Here is a 22411-nt window from a genome sequence, read left to right on the forward strand (position 1 = left end):
TTTCAGGCAGTTGTCTTTAAATCCCTTTCAGGCAGTTGTCTTTAAATCCCAACGCGTTTCCCCCCGTTTCTTACGGGGTTCATCAGGGGATATCAAGCACGTGATGACTCGGCACCGGATAAGGTTACCGGAGTCAATGTCTGACAGATGCTTCCCCGAGTGCAGACATTCAGACATTGACTCCGGTAACCTTATCCGGTGCCGAGTCATCACGTGCTTGATATCCCCTGATGAACCTCGTAAGAAACGGGGGGAAACGCGTTGGGATTTAAAGACAACTGCCTGAAAGGGATTTAAAGACAACTGCCTGAAAGGTCCTTCAACACCCTATGGACATCTAAGGACAGCATAGACACCAGGGCAAGTGTGGGACCGCCCTTGTCAGGGCGGGAGCAAAGGGGTGACAGGAGAAGTGAAGACTAGGGATACCTCTCCATCGGAGCTACTTGTCCCGTGTCATCCCATCACCACAATCGAGCCATTGTCCATCAAGCTGCATGACTGGGTGACACCATTCCATCTTTTCATTTCTATGTCATTCGTGGTTATATACGCAAGGCTCTAGTGATCCACTCTCTGTATTATAAGAGCATCGTGTAACAATATTGTTTCATGAAATGGTTTAACCAACTGTGCCCTGTCTATATGAATACTAATTTATGCTACTCTTGTTCTGACTATACACAATTGGTTTCGTTATATACGACCATAAGTCTAAGAGTAGTGTTTAATGGCTGGTCTAGTTATGTCCTGTGTATATGAGTACTAATCTTTGTGACTCTTGTTTTGGCTATACACGATTACATTCTATCTAGTAATAGTGGCCTATGGCTGAGCGGCGTCATTCAATGTTATTTGTGTGTGTCATCTGTACATCCTATTTTTTTATTGGTTGACCTATTAAAAGTTATATTTTAACATAGCCACTTTCTGCTTTTCAATATTTGAATTATAGTGGTCAGTACTTTGCAATCTTTTGGTATCCGCTAAAATACCAATTCAGGTCTACAAACTGCGGTACCAATTAGAGATTACCTGGTGCATACAGTTGACTATCTACCTTGGTGTCTCCTTAGTGGATTGTTTTTGTTGCTTATATTGCCACCTTAACCAGGCAAAATACTGATACATACAGTGCTACACGTTATCCTCGCCAAAAGGATTTTTTAAAATTGGTTTGAAGCCTGAGTCCATTTGGGGTATGTCGCCCTGCCACTCTCTTGCCTTTTGCTGCTGCCACTGCCTCTGCATGCCGTCTTCTATAGTGTCAGGGTCAATTATTGGATGTTTTAGATGCTATCTAGCCTCATTCGGTCACTCTGTCATCGCCATGCTGTTGCCCATAATTTTGGCATAATGGTGCGATTAAGCAGCCTCAGAGGCATCCATGCATGCTGCCCATGCTGTTTCCTGTCCATTTCTGTGGTGTTTCCATAATTTTCTGAGGTTTCCAGGTGTTTGGCCAAGCTTCCCTGTGCACACCCTTGGTCTCCTTGAAAAATGCTCGAGTCTTCCATTGACTTCAATGGGGTTCATTATTCGAGACGAGCAATCGAGCATCGGGAGAAGTTTGTCTCGAATAACGAGCACCCGAGCATTTTAGTGCTCGCTCATCTCTATTCATGACATATAAAATACACAACATGCCAAAATATTGAGACTTTGTACCTTCTGTTGGTGGAGGGAAAACTGTTTTAGGTGCCCATGGAAACCAATCAGAGCTTAGATTTAATTTTATAAACAGCTGAGGAAAAACAGTAAAAACGAAAGTTGAGTTCTGATTGGTTGCCATGTGCAACTAGAACAGTTTTGCTCTAAGACAATCCTGGTGAAACTCCCCTATTGTGTCACAGCTGTCAGCCGAGTCACTATTGATGAAAGTAGTTCCATCAGTGATTCAAAGACAGAGCCTGAAAGGCCTTTGATTTTTCAGAATACAAATTATTATCTTTTTATAATTCTTTTAAATAAATCAGTAATGTAAGTGATGATATAAAACTTTCTTTTATATCATATTTTCCCACATTGTCCACTTACCAGCCTCTTCTTCTACAAGTGCCTCCTTCTATACAATGCCTCCCATTATACAGCAGCCTCTTCTGACCCCCTCTATCATACAGCATTACAATACAGATGACCCCTAGAGGAAGCAGAGCATCTGTAGTGGCAAAGCGGCTGTAGGGTTTAATAAGGCACAATAGAAATCACACTATATGTATGTTTGTCTGTATGTTTTATAATTTAATAAAAGTTACATTTTACTTGCCACTTTCCTTTCTCACACCTTTCCCCCTTTGTTTACATTAATGTTTCCCAATGGTGGTGTACACCCTAGCAAGTGAATACTCCCCTGTCCCCTATTCTATTTACCTCCCCTCCCCAGCTATACTGTGACCCTCATACTGCCCCTTTTACTCATCACTCCCCAGCTATACTGTTCCCCTATTTTTCCCCCTTCTATACTACACCCCCAGCTATATACAGCTATACTATGCTTCCCCATCCTGCCCTCTTTTTAAGCCCCCCCTTTAATATAAATTAACCCCCACCATACAGCCACACAGCCATACAATAGCTCTGTATCAGGCAGGGCCTAGCGTAGAAATAAATGCAGCCAGTGACTTTTCACATGTGAAAACTCGCTTTCAGTAGCAAGTTCGCCTGTGCGGGGACAGTAACGTCCCCACTCCCAGCTGGCCGTGCCTCCCTCTTCACGCCCCAATGGTGTGAAGGTGGCAGATTGGGGCAAATAATTATCGTTTTGGACTTTCACACCATCAGCCAACATATCACAGATTCTTAGAACTCATCCTTCAATAATGTTTAGCCATTTGCAGAAAGGCTTATCAAGCCAAACTATTAAATTAAGATTATTTTCTACAATTTTTCTAGGTACTGAAGTGTGTTAGGGCTTTTCTTCTGTGTAATAAATTGTACTTCATAGTTATGGTAACTTAAGAGCACCTGTCAGTAAATTGAACCCCCAAAAAGTAAATATATTTTCAGAAACTGCCATTAGAAAACATTGTTCCTATCCCTACATTGTCCCTCTACATCCCATCCCTAAAGCTGTATGCAAATGACCTAAGACTTTTCTTCAGTAGTCCAGATTACTCATAAATCTTAGGCACAGCCACATCCCCCAGTTCTTGACTGACAGCCTGTATAATGATGTGACACTCCTGGTGCTGGCTCCTCTATGTGCTTCCTGGTGCTGGCTCCCCCTGCAGCCTGTGTGTATGAGATACACCTATACACATGACTGACAGTATGTATAAGGATGTGATACACCTGGTACTGGCTCCTCTATATACTTCCTGGTGGTGGGGCCCCCTACAGCCTGTGCGTGTATGAGAGATACAACTGCTACAGGATACATTCATGTGTATGGGAGAACAGAGCATGTCAAGTACTTGTGTATAATATGATTTTAGAATGATTAATGTATGAATTAACTAGATAAAGATTGGGATGAAATTCTTGTAAGATGCTCTAACAGGTAGTGGTGACAGTGGTGGCCCATGTATAAGAATGGAACAAAATGAGTTGTGCTGTAGTGCTTGAAAACTCATTTTGTGATCACTGTTTCCGTGTGAACAATTAAAAAACTTGTCAGATTTGTTTTCAGACTTCTTCAATGACTATCAACAACACTTTGCCTGTTTGGGAGTATTTCTAAAGTAAATCATGTGATGCATGTAATGCTTGCACTTTAACAAATCTGCCGTAAAATGATGGGTTGAGATGAATAAATCAAATATTCACAGTCAATGCTGTTATTAGCTATCAGCAAACTGATTGATTTTGGGATTTGCTTTTCTGACTTTGAGCTTTGAAACCGTTGTGTAAATGTGAACTGTAAATTAAAACTTGAATTGATCTGTTCATCCGAGGCTTCTTGTAGTACTCTTATGTTTGATGTCACAATACTGCAAAAAACTTGCTTATTATATGTTGATTTCAAGTTTATACTTGAAATCAACAAGGATGTATACTTTTCTTTAAGATTTTTTAGAAATAATATTTTAGGTGTACATTTTGATCTTTGGGGCTGACACTAGTAAGCGGAATTATGGGTATCACAGACAACAAAACCTGGCATTACCAGCTCTAGACTTTTATCCACAGTGTTGCCCATGTACAATAAATTTTGCACTGTCATACTATGACAAGGGAGCACCGGTCACTAGAGATGAGAGATTTTATATGTATGTTTTAAGATAATAAAGAACGTAAACCTCCTAAAAAACGAGTCAATTCAAAATGTTCAAGACTTTTTCCAAGTGAATCCTTAAAATGACCAAAACCATATGAGGCTATATAGAATGAATGTAATGCCTTCTTTTTTTTTTTTAGTTTTGATAGCGAAAACAGGGGGACTAGCTAAAGGGTGATTTGGGACACTAAACCACTGGTTGATAAGGTGGTCGGTTTATCACTTCATAATGTAATGAAAAGCTCAAAGACATTATCAAGCGCTGGTGCTTTGTGCGTCACGACTTGATGTTGGTCCCACCTCTTGGCCTGTTGTGGTGGGCACACTATTGTTCACCTGGCACAGTTCTGCACGAGGTCCTGCCTGGCATAGAATTGTGCTAAATTCTGTGCCTGAACCTGGTGCAAGCAATAGCTACTGCACAGGTGTGTGGTGTAACTGCACCAGTGCAATCCTCTGCCCGTTAAAGTCGTGCCTAGTTCACGCCCCAGGAGTTGCAACAATGTCATGGCTTGCACGCCACAATACTGGTAAATTCCCCCTATTATTTCCACATAAATTTCTTCACGGCAGGCTGTGTGGACATGCTTTCTACATAGAATTTAATACCTTGTCTTTGCCAAAAGGCTTAGATGTGTGAAAGTGTGTGTACAAATACATATATCTATTGGGGTTTGATTTCTGCTGAACATACATCTTATAACTCAACAGTTTTGTCAGTGAATCATTTGAGAATGAATTATTAATCTTTAAGAAGCCCCTTTAAGGGATGAACTAGTGCTACTCTGGCAGTCACATTCCTTTTTGGTATAATTGGGTCATAAAAACAGGTGAAACACAAATGCAGAAAATGTCAGTTTAATAGAAAAAGAGCTTGTACTGCCTGCTGTGCCAGCCTCCAACAGCACATGTGTACGTCTGTTTCTACAGTCTGTGGCAAACAGCAGGCTGTCTACTAGACATCCACATACATATCAGACATGAATAGACTCCTCAGAGACTGCAGTCTTGAGAACTTCATCTCTGTTTTCTCTGTATGAGGGAATTATGTATGTCACTCTAAAAGCTGGTAATAGGTGGCATAAGCAATTATTGTACATTGAAGGGAAAGTGACATTCTCCATGGGTGTTGGGCATCATATTTTAGAATTAGCAACCCTAAGAAGAGGAAATGTTTCACCTGTATTTGATGTTGGCAGTTCCTTTTTCTTTTGACATTTTTTTTGCCAGCACTATAAATGGGGACTAGAAGAAACACAAAGCATTAACAAGGGAAAATACCGGGACTAAGGTTATCTCTAAACATTTATGCCAACCTATAGTAGACTTGAGAAATGACAGACTGCAAGTACCAGGCTTGATACTTTTCAAAGTTTTAAAATCTCCATAGAAATGTAAATTTTGTTGTGCTTACTGTGTGAAGTACAGGAAGGAATCCAACACCACTTTCTTAAAGTTGTCTATACAGGCGGTCCCCTACTTAAAAACACCCGACTTACAGACGACCCATAGTTACAAACGGACCTCTGGATTTTGGTAATTTACCGTACTTTAGCCTATATCTACAATAAACAGCTCTAACAGTTATCAAAGGTTTCAGCAATTAAAACTTATTGTTAATCCTGGTTCAATTTAAAATCCAATTGTCACAGAGCCCCAAAAACATTTGTCTGGGGTTACAATTATAAAATATACAGTTCCGACTTACATACAAATTCAACTTAAGAACAAACCTACAGAACCTATGTTGTACGGAACCCAGGGACTACCTGTAAATACAATTTAATGAACACCTTAAATGCAAAATTAGCCATATTTAAAATCTTCCAGAATAACATATTATATGGTACTAGTTTTAAAAAAGTTAAAATCATTAGTTTTAATGATAAAGCCTTATATAGAAAAATGCTGCCATTAACGTTGGTGTTTTAACCTGTAGCATTTCAAAACCTCTGCATTCAGAGTATGTGTCAAGTTTTAGTGCAGTTGACCCAACTTGAGTGAAGTTGCCCCCCCCCCCCAACTTGTTCAAATCAAACAAAATTGGTGTCAAACATTTGTGCTGGTTTGTGCTGCTCAAATTTTTGTTTGTGCTGCTTTTGTTTTGAATATATGAACAAAAAATGAAAGGTCAAAAGTTCAACAAGCCCCCCCACATTAACCGAATCGAACGAAACTGGTGTCAAATGTTAGTGCTACGTTTGTGCCGCTATCATTTTTAATATATTCATACTTTTTCCAGAGGTCATCAGAGTTCATTTCTTCCAAAGTATAATGTGTTTGCTAGCTCCCCCTGGTGATCAAACCAGGGAAGTGTCACTTGGTTTGTTTTTTACCAGTTCATACTTAACACTTTTAACTTATGTAAACACCTGAACATACCTTAAAAATTATAGCTGCACAAACGAAAATTTTTGCTGCACAAACCAGCACAAACGTAGCAATAACATTTGACACCAGTTTTCTTTATTCGGTTGATGTGGGGGGCTAGTTGAACTTTTGACCTTTCATTTTTTGTTCATTTAGTCAAAACAAAAATTTGAGCAGCACAAACCAGCCAAAATGTAGGCAAATTGTTCGGCACCAGTTTGGTTTGGGCAATGTGTGTGTGTGGGGGGGGGGCTGGTGGACCTCTGATGACCTCTGGAAACTTTCATCAATATCTAAAAAACGATAGTGGCACAAATGAAAATTTCTTCTGCACAAACCAGCACAAATGTTGCACAATCGTTTGACACCAATTTTGTTTGATTTGAACAAGGAGGGGGGGCAACTTCACTCAGGTGTTGACCAAGTCTAAGTTATACTATCATCTGTGAACTAAACAAAGCAGCAACACAAATCCCTCTCTGGGTCTGAGCTAAATGTTATAAGATAATAACAAAAATAAAACAATATTCATTTCTACCATCTGTCACTGTTTCAGCACAAAATCTTTGATGGAGCTAAATATGGCCCAAGAACATAAACACAATTCTCCAATTGGCTAATCAATGGTGCTATTGGGTATCTGTTTAAAATTGTGTGGGACCTGTATTTGTAGCATCCTGACTCCAATTGGTGAATAGTGACAGTTATGTTGTTAGACTGCTAAGACTATGGATTGACTGAAGCGGTTATGAGTGTACATGTTATTTCAGTTCGACAGCATGGTAATTTTGTAGCAGCACATTCATGATTTTGTAGCAGAAAACTGAAAACTGAATATGAAAAGAAACTTTACAACACCAAAACGGAGCACACTTGGTGCAGATGATTCTAAAGACTATGTTTATCTGTTCCAACTGTTCCATCTGTTCTCATTCAGGTTGGGTGTGTTGTCTATTCCAGTAAAGTACATGCTTTGTATTTCTATGCCACCTGTAGATGTTTTCTATTTTATAGATACACATTTTGTTATATTTAATGGGCAGTAAAATCTGATTGCCGTTATCCATGCTTCATATGACCCAAATCTCTAGTGACAAAAATGATTTTGTTTATAGCTTCACATCTTATAGTCGTTTGTTTACTTAGTGTCAGATCACGCTCTCTCTATGTAATTATTCTGACAGGTCTTTTTTTCCAATTTATTTGCCATAGTTTGTTTAATTCTCTATTACCTTTTCAAACCGTCTTGAAGTTTCTTCTATGCAGCTGCAAGGCAACATGGGATTTGTAATAAAATTACATTTGTTTGATTTGCAGAATTCAGACTGTTGTAGCTTTAATCCAGCACTGGCAATTCCTGACTGCTCTGATTAGTAAACATATGCAAATACATGCTTAAAACATCTCCTTGTAATTGTAGGATGCTTGGGATATTTTCAAAAGTAGCTTAACTCCCGGGATTTAATCCAGTTATCTCAACTGAATCTTATGATATTCTCTGACTCCTTCTCAGTTCTTTTTATGTGTGTTTATTTGCATACAGTCGCTGGAAAGAGATATTTTCTGCACCAAACAAACATGGTAAACAAATACTGTCTCAAACCCAGAATAATACTTGCAGCCTACAACCTGTCAGCAATTACTTAAATGTATCTAGCTGTGCCACATTTAGAAAATAATATTTGCTACAAGCTATGGATTCATGAATGCTTGTAATGCAAGAGCAAAATGCTCAGCTACAGACCCTGACAGGTATAGATCTGCAGAATGGTCACTTCGGTCTTGGATAAAGATGTGGGTTTGTGAGATTAGTCATGAAATGGGAAATCTAAGCGTCTCTTGGCATATTTGTCTTACAATGTTCATCTAGTTATAATAATGCCTCCTTTCTATTCTTTTAGGGTGGTGTCGGTGAGACTGGACCAAAAGGAGAACAGGTAAAATTGTAGTATATTTGTATAAAAACATATACATAACTGTGAAATAGCACTACCAACAATGATAAGTATATAAACTGAATAATGATATACACATCTTCGTAAATCCCGCATCCTCCCACCCTACTGACAAGAGGGAGAGGAGAGAAATAAAAAAGCACATACCATGATTGTATACAGAACCACCAGACTCCTATCCTAGAAACATATCAACTCTGCAAATCTACATCCACTTTTATCAGGTTTTGGCCCATTTCCCTAAAGTGCACTTCTAATTTGCTTGAAGTTTTTCATACTGCCTGATGGCTATACCAATTTTTCAGATTTGGAGTCTTTCTATTACCCCAATCCCTAATAATAAGTTCCTTAGTTATCCTCAGAAGACTGAGGGGGGATTTATCATTGCCAGAAAACTGGCGTAGAAGCAGTGGGATAATCACAAATTCTTGCGTAGTGCAAGAATTTGCGACTAAAATTGTGAATACGCCACCTCATGTGGGCATGGAGGGCATGTGGCAGGGTGGAAGAGGTGTTCCCGCCCGTGCCTGCGTTATTTTGCAAAACCAGCAAACTTTTGTTTGCTGTTTTTAACGCAAAACTATGTAAGGTCCAACCTGGTGTATTTTTGATTGCTGTGCCGCCCACCGGATACATTAAGAGGCAGGGGCGCCGTCGTATGATAAATCTCCCCCTGATACTCTATAACAATTTCCCTAGCGTGTAACATGCTAACAATTGGAAGGGGTCAGAGACAGACCCAAAATTCTACACAGGTAAATTTGTAGTATAAAAATACTGTATTGGTTATAAATTGGAAGAATTATGCAGGGTGTTTTATGGTATGCTTTTTAATTCAGGGTGGATCAGGAGAAGAAGGATTTGGTGGAGAAAAGGGTGAACAGGTAAGAGGTTACACTATCAATATTCTGAAGTACCACACATGCAACATTTGACTTTTAATTTCAGTCTTTTTCTATATTTTTATTTACTGTTTATAACAGATAGATACTTTTCCAAGGTTGTAAAGTAGATATATATGCTGTATACACCCTGTTACTGAACCAGCATAGGCATTATAGCCACGCTATAGCCATCTATGGTCCATATGCTGACACTGAGATCCAGAAGCACTACACTTGCTGAGTCAGGTGCCATCAAGTGCATCATTAATAAGAGGTAACACTATGGTGCACATTTTTTTACCCTTAAAAATGATTTAAGGACATATTTCCTTTTTATGTGACTCTAGGCATGGGGTACAAAAGACTTGCATGTTTAAATAGGCACAATCGATACATTAACTCTAGGGATAAACTATGGTCACTTTTTTATTTGCCAACCTGCTCCAAAATAGGTACAAATCAATCCGAATTTTGGAGCAAGCGGTAAATAACACATCCTATTAATGTGCATGACTATCTATATGGCCATACAGTGCTACATTGTAACTTGTAGACTTTGTTGTAAAATTATTCTTAGAATTGATTGGATTGGTCCATTGCAGGTTTTCAAATGTATTCAAGCTCACATACATAGATTTACACATAGAACAACCATTTACTTGCATATTATTAAAAAATAGCCATATTGAAGACCATTGCCCAAGTGTTTGAGAAGTCATTTATGGCAAGGATGAATATACTTGACCTATGGATACTGTGTAGAGAAAAAGTGACTTTTACCTGTGACATGGGGTTTGACTACTGATAAATACAACAAATAACCATGTCCTGCTCAAGCTAAGTGTATGTGTGTGTGTGTGTGTGTGCATGTATACCCACTAAACATGTTTACAATCAACAAATTTTGCAATGCCGCTCTCTGTAACTCAGGGAACATCATAGACTAGGTTTAAAACCGAAATTTTCACCTTGCACTTTCCAAAATCCACTTATTAATCACCATATACAGGAGCCATTGTCTTCTGCTGCTGGGGCAATGAGTTCTAAGCTTTGATTGGTTACTATAAGCAATGAGTATAAGATACTTATGTGTGAAATAATATGGATATAGGCAGGGAGACCTTTATATATGGAGAGACAAAGAAAGAAAGAGACAAAGACTGACACAGAAAGCCATTGGCAGAGACAAGCAGTTACAGAGAATGACAAACACAGGCAGTAACATACACTGACAGAAACAACCTTTGACAGAGGCTGAATGGCAGTCTGTGACAGAGACTGACAGAGACAGCCAGTGAAAGAGATTGACAGAGACAGGCAGTAACATGGACTGTCAGAAACAGCCTGTGACAGAGACTTACAGTCAGTGACAGAGACTGACAGTCAGTGACAGAAACTGACAGAGACAGGCAGTGACAGAGTTTGATCGTCTGTGTCAGAGACTGACAGAGACAGGCAGTGACAGAGACTGAAAAAGACAGTCTGTGACAGAGACTGGCAGACACAGCCTGTGACAGGACATAGAAAGTCAGTGACAGAGACTGACAAAGAGAGTCAATGATAGAGACTGACAGAGACAGTCAGTAGAGACAGTAGGTGACAGATACTGACAGAAACAGTCAGTGACAGACACTGACAAAGACAGCCTTTGCCACTGACTGTCTCTGTCAGTCTTTGCCACAGACTCTCTTTATCAGTCTGTAGTTGACTAACAAAAACAGTCAATGACAGACACAGACAGAGGCAGTCAGTAGAGACAGTTAGTGACAGAGACTGGCAGAGGCAGTCAATGACAGAGACTGACAGACAGTCAGTGACACAGACTGACTGACAGACAGTCAGTGACAAAGACAGTTAGTCAGTGACAGAAATTGACAAGGACAGTCAGTCAGTGACAGACTGACAGAGAGAGTCATTCAGTCAGTGACAGAGACTGATAGACAGTCAGTGACAGAGACTGATAGACAGTCAGTGACAGAGACTGACTGAGACAGTGAGGGACAGAGACTGACTGAGACAGTCAGGGACAGAGACTGACAAAGACAGTCAGTGACAGAGACTGACAGTCAGTGATAGAGACTGACTGACAGTCTGTGACAGAGACTGACAGTCAGTGATAAGGACAGTCAGTAAAAGAGACTGCCAGAGATAATTTGTGACAGAGACTGACAGTGAATGAAAGGGACAGACATAGACGGTCTGAGACTGACTATGAAAGTCAGTGACCGAGACTGACTATGAAAGACAGTCCGACAGTCATAGACAGTCAGTTAGTCACAGAGACAGTCAGTGACAGATAAAATATTTTTAGTTTAACCCATTCTATTTTGTTATAGCTAAGAGCAGTTATATACTATCCTGGAAAACGCCGGGAGCTACAGCTAGTACTATATTAAAATGTATTCAGAGGATTTGAAGGAGTTTGTTTGCCTCAAATTCGAATCAGTTTATCAATCAGATGTGAATTAAACATCATCTTCCAGTATTTATGGCTTATGTATCTATAATTGCTTCATTCCTCATACATTATTTATGGCAACATGAAAACTAAATTTCAGACTTCCTCTGCAAGGCTTTTCTATGTGCTGTGACTGTGCCAATTTACTAACAAGACGGATAAGTTTGTAGGCGACTCTCTAATTGTTATAATTAATGAGTAGTAGTACAGTGGAAGTCATATGTCAAAGAATGAGGACAATTCTACTGGGGTCATTATCCATTTAAGTTATTATGATATAATTCGGGCGGCTGATAGTTTACTGTGTCTGTTTGATGTCTTTTATTTAGGGTGAACCTGGAAATCCAGGACCAAAGGGATCGGTAAGTAGCAATGTTCATACTTACAAATACCATAGTAAAGTAATACTACTTCATAGAGAAAGAGTGGTAGATTCATCATTTGTTTTAAATAAGTGTTATATCCTGCAACAGTTTTGATGAGTTTTTACTAACAATTACATTTATTCATACACAATGATTTCCAGCAATTTAAACCCTTATATATAAAAATCTTGCAGTGTGTTTGTAGTTTAATTTCTAGAGTTTTAAATGCAGTATTATGTGTAGGGAGCATATTATAGAGCAGGCATATATAGGTTTCCTGGATTTGATATAAAGTGACATTTTTTCATTTAGATTTAGTTTCTAGATTTAGGTGTCCAGTAGGCAGTCCTAAACCTTATTTGGCTGCTATACTTCATCATATTGTACTAAGGAAATAAAAATAACTATTTTATCACCTGAAGCTTTTACTAAAGCTATTGTAGAGCATCCACTCTATTGCTCCGTTCAGTCAATTCCTGCACAGGGCTCTTTCTACGACTCTCATACTGCATTTCATTGTGGGATGGACCAGGTTTATCAAGTCTCATACACCATTGATACATTATGGACAACATTTGGTACATTTGGCATCCAACAACATTATTAATAAGCTTTCTCCAATAATTTCAATCTCAATGGCACCCTTTATTTCTGTAAAACTCACTTTATAGAGTTTTTCATATTGAGGTAGAGGCTCAGTTATTGAAATACATAAATTAGATATATTTTAATGTGATGGATATGAAATTTTAAGAATCCCGTTGACGTTGTTCCTTCTTCAAGTATTTGAACAGATTTTATTAAAGATTCTAAAGATATCACTTTTCTTACCTGCGCAATATTCTGAGAGCTCCATCTGTTTGTATCATGATGTATCCTGTGACATTTTACACAATACAATAATTAGTGGTCAGATTTCATCTAAATCTTATGTTTCAAAGGCAACATAAAACCAAAATTACTATCATTCCATTATGTTAAATGTATCCACAGTAGTAGACTGTTCAGAACAGTATAGAGAATCTGTAGTACAACCTACTATTAAATACATGACCTCCTAGATACCTGACTATAAGGGCTCTTTCACATTGGCGTTGGTGGTCAGCGTCAGTTGTGCATCGATTGCGTTTTGTCTCCGTTGTGTCTCAGTTTTCTTTGGTTTTGTCTCTGAGTCCGCAAAAAAAAAAAACCTGAAGGTTTAACATTGCTTTGAAAACATCACACCTGGTTTTTCAGCCTCATCAGTGATAAAAAACCCTAATGTTTCATGAGGTTTTTTTTGCAGACTTCTATTGCCTTCCATCATCTGCATCTGTGAAAATACAAACCAATGTGAAAACACCCATTGAAAACAATAGCTTTGAGAGGCATCCATGGAAATCACTGAACCACGGCATGAAAAACAACCCCCATGTTAGAGAGCCATTTGTCTTTAACCAAAATACAAGTGGTTCCCTACTTACAGACGACACTTCACTTACAGACGACCCCTAGTTACAGACAGACATCTCTGCCCACTTTGATTTCTAGTGAAGCTCTCTGGATGCATTACTTTAGTCCCAGGCTGCAATGATCAGCTGTAAGGTCTGTAATGCAGTTTTATTGCTAATCCTTGCTCAGATTACAGCAAAAAATTTTGAAAATCCAATTGTCACTGGGAATAAACAAAAATTTGTCTGGGGCTACAATTATTTAATATACAGTTCCGACTTACATACAAATTCAACTTAAGTACAAACCCAAGGAAGTTATCTTGCCTGTATTATCAATTATACTCAATATAAAAATGGAAAGGATACTTAACAATTAACTATGGAATACATTATTTGTGAATCTAATATTTATACAAATTATAAACGCACATACATATTAATAGGAAAAATAAAATAAATTGATTTAATTAAACCAATAAATTGTAGTAGGGTCCTGCAGTGCTGTGTTTGATGCATTTCTTAAGATATTAATTAATCCCTTCGTAATTATGTGATAACAATCATTGAGTTTTATGACTCATATAACTCCTATGTTTTTAAAACTGGTGAATCACTAGGGCTCATTCTCCTCATTATATCTGAGACAAAACATTGTAATAGTTTTTACTTCATGGTGATTACTAATCTCTACATTATAATCATTCTACCTATGCAAAAATACTGTATAAATCAGCTCTCCATGTGATGACTTCCCTGTGAGCTTATGATAGACTTATACAAGCATCCAATCTGGAGAGACAGAGCTGCAGGGGAAGGAGGTAACAGAAGCCTTAACCAATCATAGGGAAGAAGGTGTGTCTTAGACTACGTAAGGCTTTCAGTACTACTATAACTGTAGTTATCAATTACAGCTCTGTCCCAATGGAACATAAAAGTAGTAGATCATCAACATCTGACAAAAATAATGCAGAAACATTTCTTCTAGTTAGTAACAATTACATTGTAACAGTTTTTGAGCTTATGACTCAGCAGTCTCTGTAAACTACCTTACCAGAGTTACCAGAAGATTAAGTGACTGCAGCCAACATTTATACAATTGCATTAATTAAACATTCTCTAGTGAAAATGTATTGCATATACTCGAGTATAAGCCGACCCAAGTATAAGCCGAGACCTCTAATTTTTACCACTAAAAACTGAGAAAAACTATTGACTCAAGTATAAGCTGAGGTCGGGAAATGCATTGGTCACAGTCCCCCCACATTATATAGCCAGAAAGCCCCCAGTAGTATATAATCAGCCAGCTCCCAGTAGTATACAGCCTGCCAGCCCCTAGTAGTATACAGCCACCAGCCCCCTGTAGTATATAGCTAGCCAGTCCCTAGCAGCATACAGCCAGCCAGCCCCCAGTAGTATACAGGCAGCCTGCCCCCATGCAGTATACAGCCTGCCCCCCAGCAGTATACAGCCAGCCTGCCTTCAGTAGTATATAGCCAGCCTGCCCCCAGCAGTATACATCCTGCCAGCCCCCAGCAGTATACAGCCTGCCTGCCCCCAGTAGTATACAACCAGCCTGCCCCCAGTAGTATACGGCCAGCCAGCCCCTAGTAGTATACAGCCAGCCAGCCCCTAGTAGTATACAGCCAGCCCCTAGTAGTATACAGCCTGCCAGTCCCCAGTAGTATACAGCCAGCCCCTAGTAGTATACAGCCTGCTCCCCAGCACTTAAAAAAAATAAACTTATATACTCACCCTCCGATGTCGGCACGGCTTCCCGATGTCCCCGATGTCTGCGCGTCCCTTCTTATTTCTTCTCCGCAACTCTTCTTCTTTCTTCTGTCATGGACGCGGCCATGTTTTCTTCCTGCAGGCGCATCTATGACGCGGCCCCTGCTGACGTCATAGATGCGCCAGCCAGGAAGAAAACATGGCCGTGTCCATAACAGAAGAAAGAAGAAGAGCCTCGTAGAAGAAAGAATACAGGACACGCCAACATCGGGGACATTGGGGAGCCACGCCGACATCGGAGGGTGAGTGTACAAGTTTTTTTTTTTTAATTGGCGAATTTTTTTGTAAAACACTCGTGTATAAGCCGAGGGGACGTTTTTCAGCAAATTTTTGTGCTGAAAAACTCTGCTTATACACAAGTATATACGCTAAGTTCCCCTTTGAGAGAAATGCTGCTTGCCTAGGCAACCATTGTTATATTATGCCATGGAAATAATTGGGCATGCATTTCCAGTTTTTTGCTACTTCTGTAAGATATAGTGATATGGAAAATTATGTAAATGTTTTCTTTTTGTAATTATTTAGTTAATTTTTTCAATTTTATAAACACTCTCCATAACAAGTGGAGAGTAAACAAGGAAAAGGGAAGGAGGAAAGAGGATGAAAGTGTAGGAGGGTATAGGCAGGGGATCAAGAAAGAGTCATATGTTACAATGATGGATGATTCTTATACATATATTATGCTAGACAGCCCTGATTATTCACAAAGAGCCATTCTCCAAGATAGGCCGACATATCTTAGCAATCTTGACGGCAATTCCAAAAGAAACACAGGTGGATGTTGGGTTTTGATTTTGAACATTTTTGTCACTTGGTATACATGTATGTAGATATTTATCTAAACAAATAGAGATGTAACTTAATGTCTAGACTGGAAGTCCTGGAGAACCTGGTAATCGTGGTCCTGAAGGAATTCGTGGTATCCCAGGTGTAGAAGGTCCTCAAGGTTCCCCTGGTCCTCGTGGTATGCAAGGTGAACAGGGTGCACCTGGATTACCTGGAAGTCAAGGCCCAGCAGTAAGTGCTTATTTGTTTCTTTGAATTGGTGTTGCTTTGACAGTTTAGAAATTATATTCTTATTTTTTAATGTACTTTACCTGTTTCTTTTCGTAGGGTAGAGAACCAACAGATCAGCATATTAAACAAGTCTGCATGAGAGTTTTGCAAGGTACGTTAAGTCTTAATGTTAAACCAGGCATATCCGATATCCTGTAGTCCTGGCAGCGAAGGATGTGTTGCTTGAGAATAGCACTGAACATGGCATGCCCTGGGCTGTCTCAGATTTCTGCCTTGATTCCAGTCTGGCAAACTCTATGCTGGGTTGAATACCTGGGTTCACCACCACTGGCATAACGCTTAAGGGCTCCTTCAGGTACCAGGATCTTAATGCAGCTGTTATGCCTATGGCATAGCAAAATATTAAGCAAACATAGATCAAGTTATCAATTCAATATATTTAACAAATGAGACTGGCCAGTCTTTTATTATCATGGCAAATGATAGTAAAACGGATACACTGATGCTGATTTGAGGATATAAAATATAGTGCAACTGATGTCATATGAAATATGTAAGTGCAATCTTATAAGAAAATGCTACATGTATTGCTACACCTCCTACACCACCCCACTCTCCTGTGCCATGACTGTAGCAGCCAATCAGTACATGATCATTCCTGTGCTATATATAATGTCTATACAATGTATATTGATCACTATATATCTACTTCTCTAAATGAAAATGGAAATTATTGTGTAACAACTTTTTATTTTATATATTTTTCTCACAGAACAGTTAGCTAGCTTAGCAGCAAGTCTTCGAAGGCCAGAATCTGGCGCTGTTGGTTTACCAGGAAGACCGGGTCCACCAGGACCACCTGGACCACCTGGAGATAATGGTGTCCCTGGACATGTTGGAACAAGAGGTCTTCCTGGCCTCAAAGGTCCTCCTGGAGAAATTGGTCTGAAAGGTCCCAAAGGTAGGAAATTAAACTCAACTTATTTCGATTGACCTTGTCTCATCAGTTTATGCCAGTAAAGGGGTCATGTATACTTTGGTTTTCCATGAAGTTCCATACTCTACTCATAATTGTTTAAAATGCTGAACATGGCAACAACTTTACAAGTGAGACTAACTTTACATGCCCATTTATAGAGTATATACCTCTTTAAAGAGGAACTGTTCCCCTTTACCCCCTCCAAATATGTTCCCCACAACCCTCTCCCCTGCCCCTTTTTTATTTTTTAAAATTTAGTTTGGCAGAGTTAGTTTTAATCGATCTGACCTCTTACCATATAAGAGGTCGGATCCTCGTATACTGTCCCCTGGCAGTCAGCCGTGTTCATGAGGGGGCTGGCCAACACACCCCCTCTATGCCCCTGTCAGTGGGGACCTGAAAGAATAGCCTGCAGCAGCGCATATATTGCACAATTGCTGCCGGCTCTCTGTGATGCAGCCCTGCCGTGCTTATTCAAAACACCGTCAAAATGCTATATATATTTGGCCGGCGCTGTCAAAAAGCATGGCGAGGCCGCTGTCAGTGCAGCCGCAACGCAGAGAGCCGGCAGCGATTGTGCAATATATGTGCTGCTGCTTGCTATTCTTACAGGCCCCCGCTGACAGGGGCGTGGAGAAGGTGTGTCGGCCGGCCCCCTTATAAATACTGCCGACTGACAGGGGACAGGATACCAGGATCCAACCTCTTATTTGATAAGAGGTCGGATCAATTAATACTGACTTTGCCAACCTACATTTTTAAAAAAATGTCATTGCCAGAAAGGGGTTGGGGAGAGGATTATGGCGGACATATTTGGTGGCCACAGGTCCTCTTTACCATCCGTTAGGCAATTGCCAAATTCCTGGTTCGTGCCTGATGAAAGTGACAAAAAGATGTAATAAATATAATAATGAAAACACCTGGAAGTTGCAGATGTGTTACTTTCTTATCTCTCTTAGCTTCTACTCAAAATTACAAAGAAATCTAGCAGGAAAAAAAAATTCTATGTCTAGCAGCTTTATAATAGTGAGCTTGGTGCGCTCTGATGCTTTTAATTATTTCTAGTGGAGGAGTCTGGCTGACATTAGCACAATCTTCTGAAATGTACCACTTCTGTCAGTGAGAATTACTATGCTGTGAGTGATTGTGCAAGTATGTCATTACATAATAGAAGTTTTCAGGGTTATTAAGAAAAAAAAATAAACACATGTTTAGAACAAAGCTTTTTAACACCTATTGTTAATTTTAGCAAGGTTATTTATTAGCTGTTTAATGGCATTATCCTGGGGGTTTCTCGCTGTTGCTCAAAATGCACGTACTACTTCTGTGTTAAATATCCAAGATGATTATTACAACGCACCTGTTGCCTAGTAACATTGACAATCTGCCAAGGGCATCAGAAGCAGTTGCTAGAATGATTTTGTTAGAACCTATTACCTGTGCAACTGGACTTGGCAATTTCCATGCTTCTTTGTGCCAGCAGAACAAAGCTGGAAGAGTTATACAATATTAATACATATGTTTATTCATAACTGTATCACTAAACTACTACGGGTGTATGAGAAAGTTCTTCACAATGAATATATTAATATTCAGTTCCTATCTTTGTTATTCAAACAAAACTATTTTAAATGACTGAATCCCAAACACATGTATGGATACACAGTGCTTGGGGCTTCATACTTCAGAGCCATAGGCACTTCATATGGTTCTTCCACTTGATAATTCAGCTTTAAGTAGATAAGTCAATCTGGGAGAAGTTAAGTTATTAGAAACTTTTCCTTATCTATCTGCTGTGTGTTCTGCTGTGTGGGGAGAAAGCTGTTTTACTGATAAGTGGAAGAAGAAATGGTTTAAGATTCTTACTGTGTGTTCCAATTACCATTTATGCACCTATAACACCTGAATGACAGTCACCAGTAGTTTGATAGAATTTTCACTGGGTGTTTTAACTTATTAGTCTTAAATAGTTAGAATTACCTTAATTTCCATAATTGTGTAAACACAATATAAGCTCTTTTTCCACCTGCTCCATCAATTGGGTGCAGATCTTTACAACTCCCAGTTTTTGCTGTACAGGTTTTCTCCCCATACGTTTTAGGGTTTTGTAGATCTTCTCCAAGGAATTACTAGAATAAGTATACCCTACACTGTGCTCCAAGATAATATGTATCCCACAAAACACAACTGTCCCCCACATGTATGAGAGAGTACAATGTTCACTGTGGGGCCTTGTCATGGATGCCCCTGTGACCCATATCCTGGGTCCCTGACGAATCTTCGTGCCTTGTGCCTTAGAGAAAGCTTTGTTCCTATGCCCTGTGCTCCTAGCGCTACCCCATTATTAGCAGTGTTAAACTGCTAGTTTATCAGAACCTGCAGTACCGTACCCTGGGAACACTGGACCGACCTTACATCAGTCAGGCATATTCATGAGGGAGTGGGACCAGACTGTTGTGAGCTTTGAGTTATGAGTGTATGGCAGTGCAGTGTTCGCTAGCTTTATTGGAAGGTTCGGATAAAGCTAGCAGTTTAACACTGCTAATAGTGGGGTATCGCTAGGAGCTGCTTACATTAGTAAGCAGCAACAAGAGCATTTTTTTAGGGTGACAGGTCCTCTTTAAGAGCACGCTGAAAATGGCTGACAGATTTTTATTAGGCACTTTGACATCTATGTTGTTAGTTCTCTCTTTCTGTATAATTATTTCATCATGATTTTTATTTTAATAAAAAAATCCACTGTAAGGGTATCTGCATAGTCCTAATAATATATGCAGACTGTAAGACTGATGTGAACGGGGACAAGCTCTTTATGGCACCACGGCATATGTACAGGCGAAAGGACATAAATATAAACTTAAAACCCTTTATAAAATCTTGTTGATACTAGAAATGTCTTTCAACTCATCATAATATATGGGATATCCTATTAGCATAAAGGAGTTACATGCTGTACATCAGCTTAGCAGCACAGTAAAATTGGCATTATTGTGTCAGTCTGTGGACAGCATCAGGCATTAAAATGCAAGCTTAAAAGGTTTGATCTCTTTTCTGTCTGACACTTCCGTGCACCATCTTAAAAGTGTCAATACATCATCAGAATCCTATTTTCATTCATCAGGCAGCAAGAAACACACAGAGCGAATATTTGTTGTCAGGCTATTTACAAAGCTGAGGGATGGAGAGGATCAGAATATATTTCCTTTTCAACATGATTCTTAATTTGTATTTTAACCTCTGCTATATTTATTGTGTGAAAGGAGAATCTAATTTTTCATATTTATATTCTAGCACTGCTTTCATGGCTGCTTTGCATAATTGCATAAATGGCATATGATTCATATTTCCAGATCTCCAGGGAAGAGTCATGCGGTGCAAGCTATTGTGTGTGCGAAATACAAAAAGCGTTTTATAGTAGAAAAAAAAGGCCATATTTTCCTGCTATAAGAGGAGTGAATAAAGGACACTGTACTGTAACTGTACCATCCATTTAAATGCTACCATTTGCTTTTAGGTGATTCTGGTGAACGAGGAGAAAGAGGATTACCAGGAAGAGGTCCAAAGGGATTGCCAGGAATACAAGGACTTACAGGTATGAAACCATAGTTTGTTTCTATTGGGCATATCGTAAACATTATGATGGAATTGTGTGTATTAGAAGGAAACAGATAGACCATGGATAACATATGGAGAAAACATAAGGTAAAGGAGACATTGTCAATACCCAGACGACAAGCAGAGGATTGCTGGGCAGAGCTACTGCCAATGTTAAGATGAATATTGATCCGCGTAACAGGGAGTTCTCCATTTGTTAGAATGTATCCCACTTCTGAGGCTCCATTATTGTAGGCTACATCCACATATAAGATAGAATTTATGAATTACATATCAGAAACGAACAAGATGGAAACCTTTTAAAAACTAATTAGGAGTTTCTTGTTTTTGGACACTCATCTTGCTGGAAAAATGTTATGCATGTAGACATTTATTATACTCATTGGTGATAATTTTCAGAATGTTGTATTAACACAAAAATATCATATTAAACCACTTTTAATATTCATTACACTTCAACAGAAAAGCTATCTGCACTTGACTTGCTGCTCTTTATAGTTTGGAAACATTCCCTTTACAGACAGAATCATCTCATAAAATAGCTGGTCTATCTGTGACAGAAAGAAATGTTGTTTCAGGCGGAAGGTCTGATGAGGTTATGCCTGAATGATTCAACAAATCAATACTGCTCCCTCGTGGACAAGTATTTAAGTCATCAGCAAACACAACATTAAGGGCAGATGGCTTAAGAGCAGAGAAGTTTTCTCCTCCTTGACCATACCACCAGAATGAATATCTGCCTCTGATGGCACACTTCCTATTTCTTTTCTTAAAAGAGAAAATATCTGAAATGATGGAATAGTGCTATATTTCAGGAAATCTTCTATACTAAGATACTCATATACAAATGAAATTGATAAAACATTTTAAATTCCACATATATGCTTATTTTTAGCTGTATATTTATTATTACAATTATTATTTACAAATTATCATTAATTGCTCATTTTCATATTTATTGTGGTGGGTTTTGATCAGTTAATTATGAAATATTACTCATAAAATCCATACATAATACAGTACTTACCACTTGTCCCATTAACTACCATTCTTAAAACTACCAACATATGTATAACCTCCTTATATCCTGGAAAGGTATAAAATGAAATGGGACACTCAGTGGCCTACAGTGCTCCACTACAGCAGTGTGTACCAATTTCTTTCCTTCCAGTCACGGCCCGACCATGGTGAGGCAAGATCACATGCACAAGCATGGTTTAAACAGTGACATCTTCATTCTTGCACATATGGGGAAAGATTTTCTGTGGCGTATGATGAACCCCCACCCCTCTGTAGTTCTCGGACACATTCTGGTACAAAGGTGAACTTTG

The 22411-nt window shown here is 39.1% G+C and overlaps 1 protein-coding gene across 1 annotated transcript in view; it reads left to right on the plus strand.

The window, feature by feature from the left end:
- The window catches only part of COL9A1 (collagen type IX alpha 1 chain), a 104666-nt gene that overhangs the window by 79095 nt on the left and 3160 nt on the right, over positions 1-22411 (plus strand). Inside the window, exons 31-37 of the mRNA XM_072142181.1 lie at positions 8488-8523; positions 9381-9425; positions 12213-12245; positions 16340-16486; positions 16583-16637; positions 17259-17447; positions 20980-21057. Of these exons, the coding sequence (XP_071998282.1) occupies positions 8488-8523; positions 9381-9425; positions 12213-12245; positions 16340-16486; positions 16583-16637; positions 17259-17447; positions 20980-21057 (583 nt within the window). The remainder of the gene's footprint in view (positions 1-8487; positions 8524-9380; positions 9426-12212; positions 12246-16339; positions 16487-16582; positions 16638-17258; positions 17448-20979; positions 21058-22411) is intronic.

Source organism: Engystomops pustulosus, chromosome 3, assembly GCF_040894005.1.
Source record: "Engystomops pustulosus chromosome 3, aEngPut4.maternal, whole genome shotgun sequence".
Taxonomy (NCBI): Eukaryota; Metazoa; Chordata; class Amphibia; order Anura; family Leptodactylidae; genus Engystomops; species Engystomops pustulosus.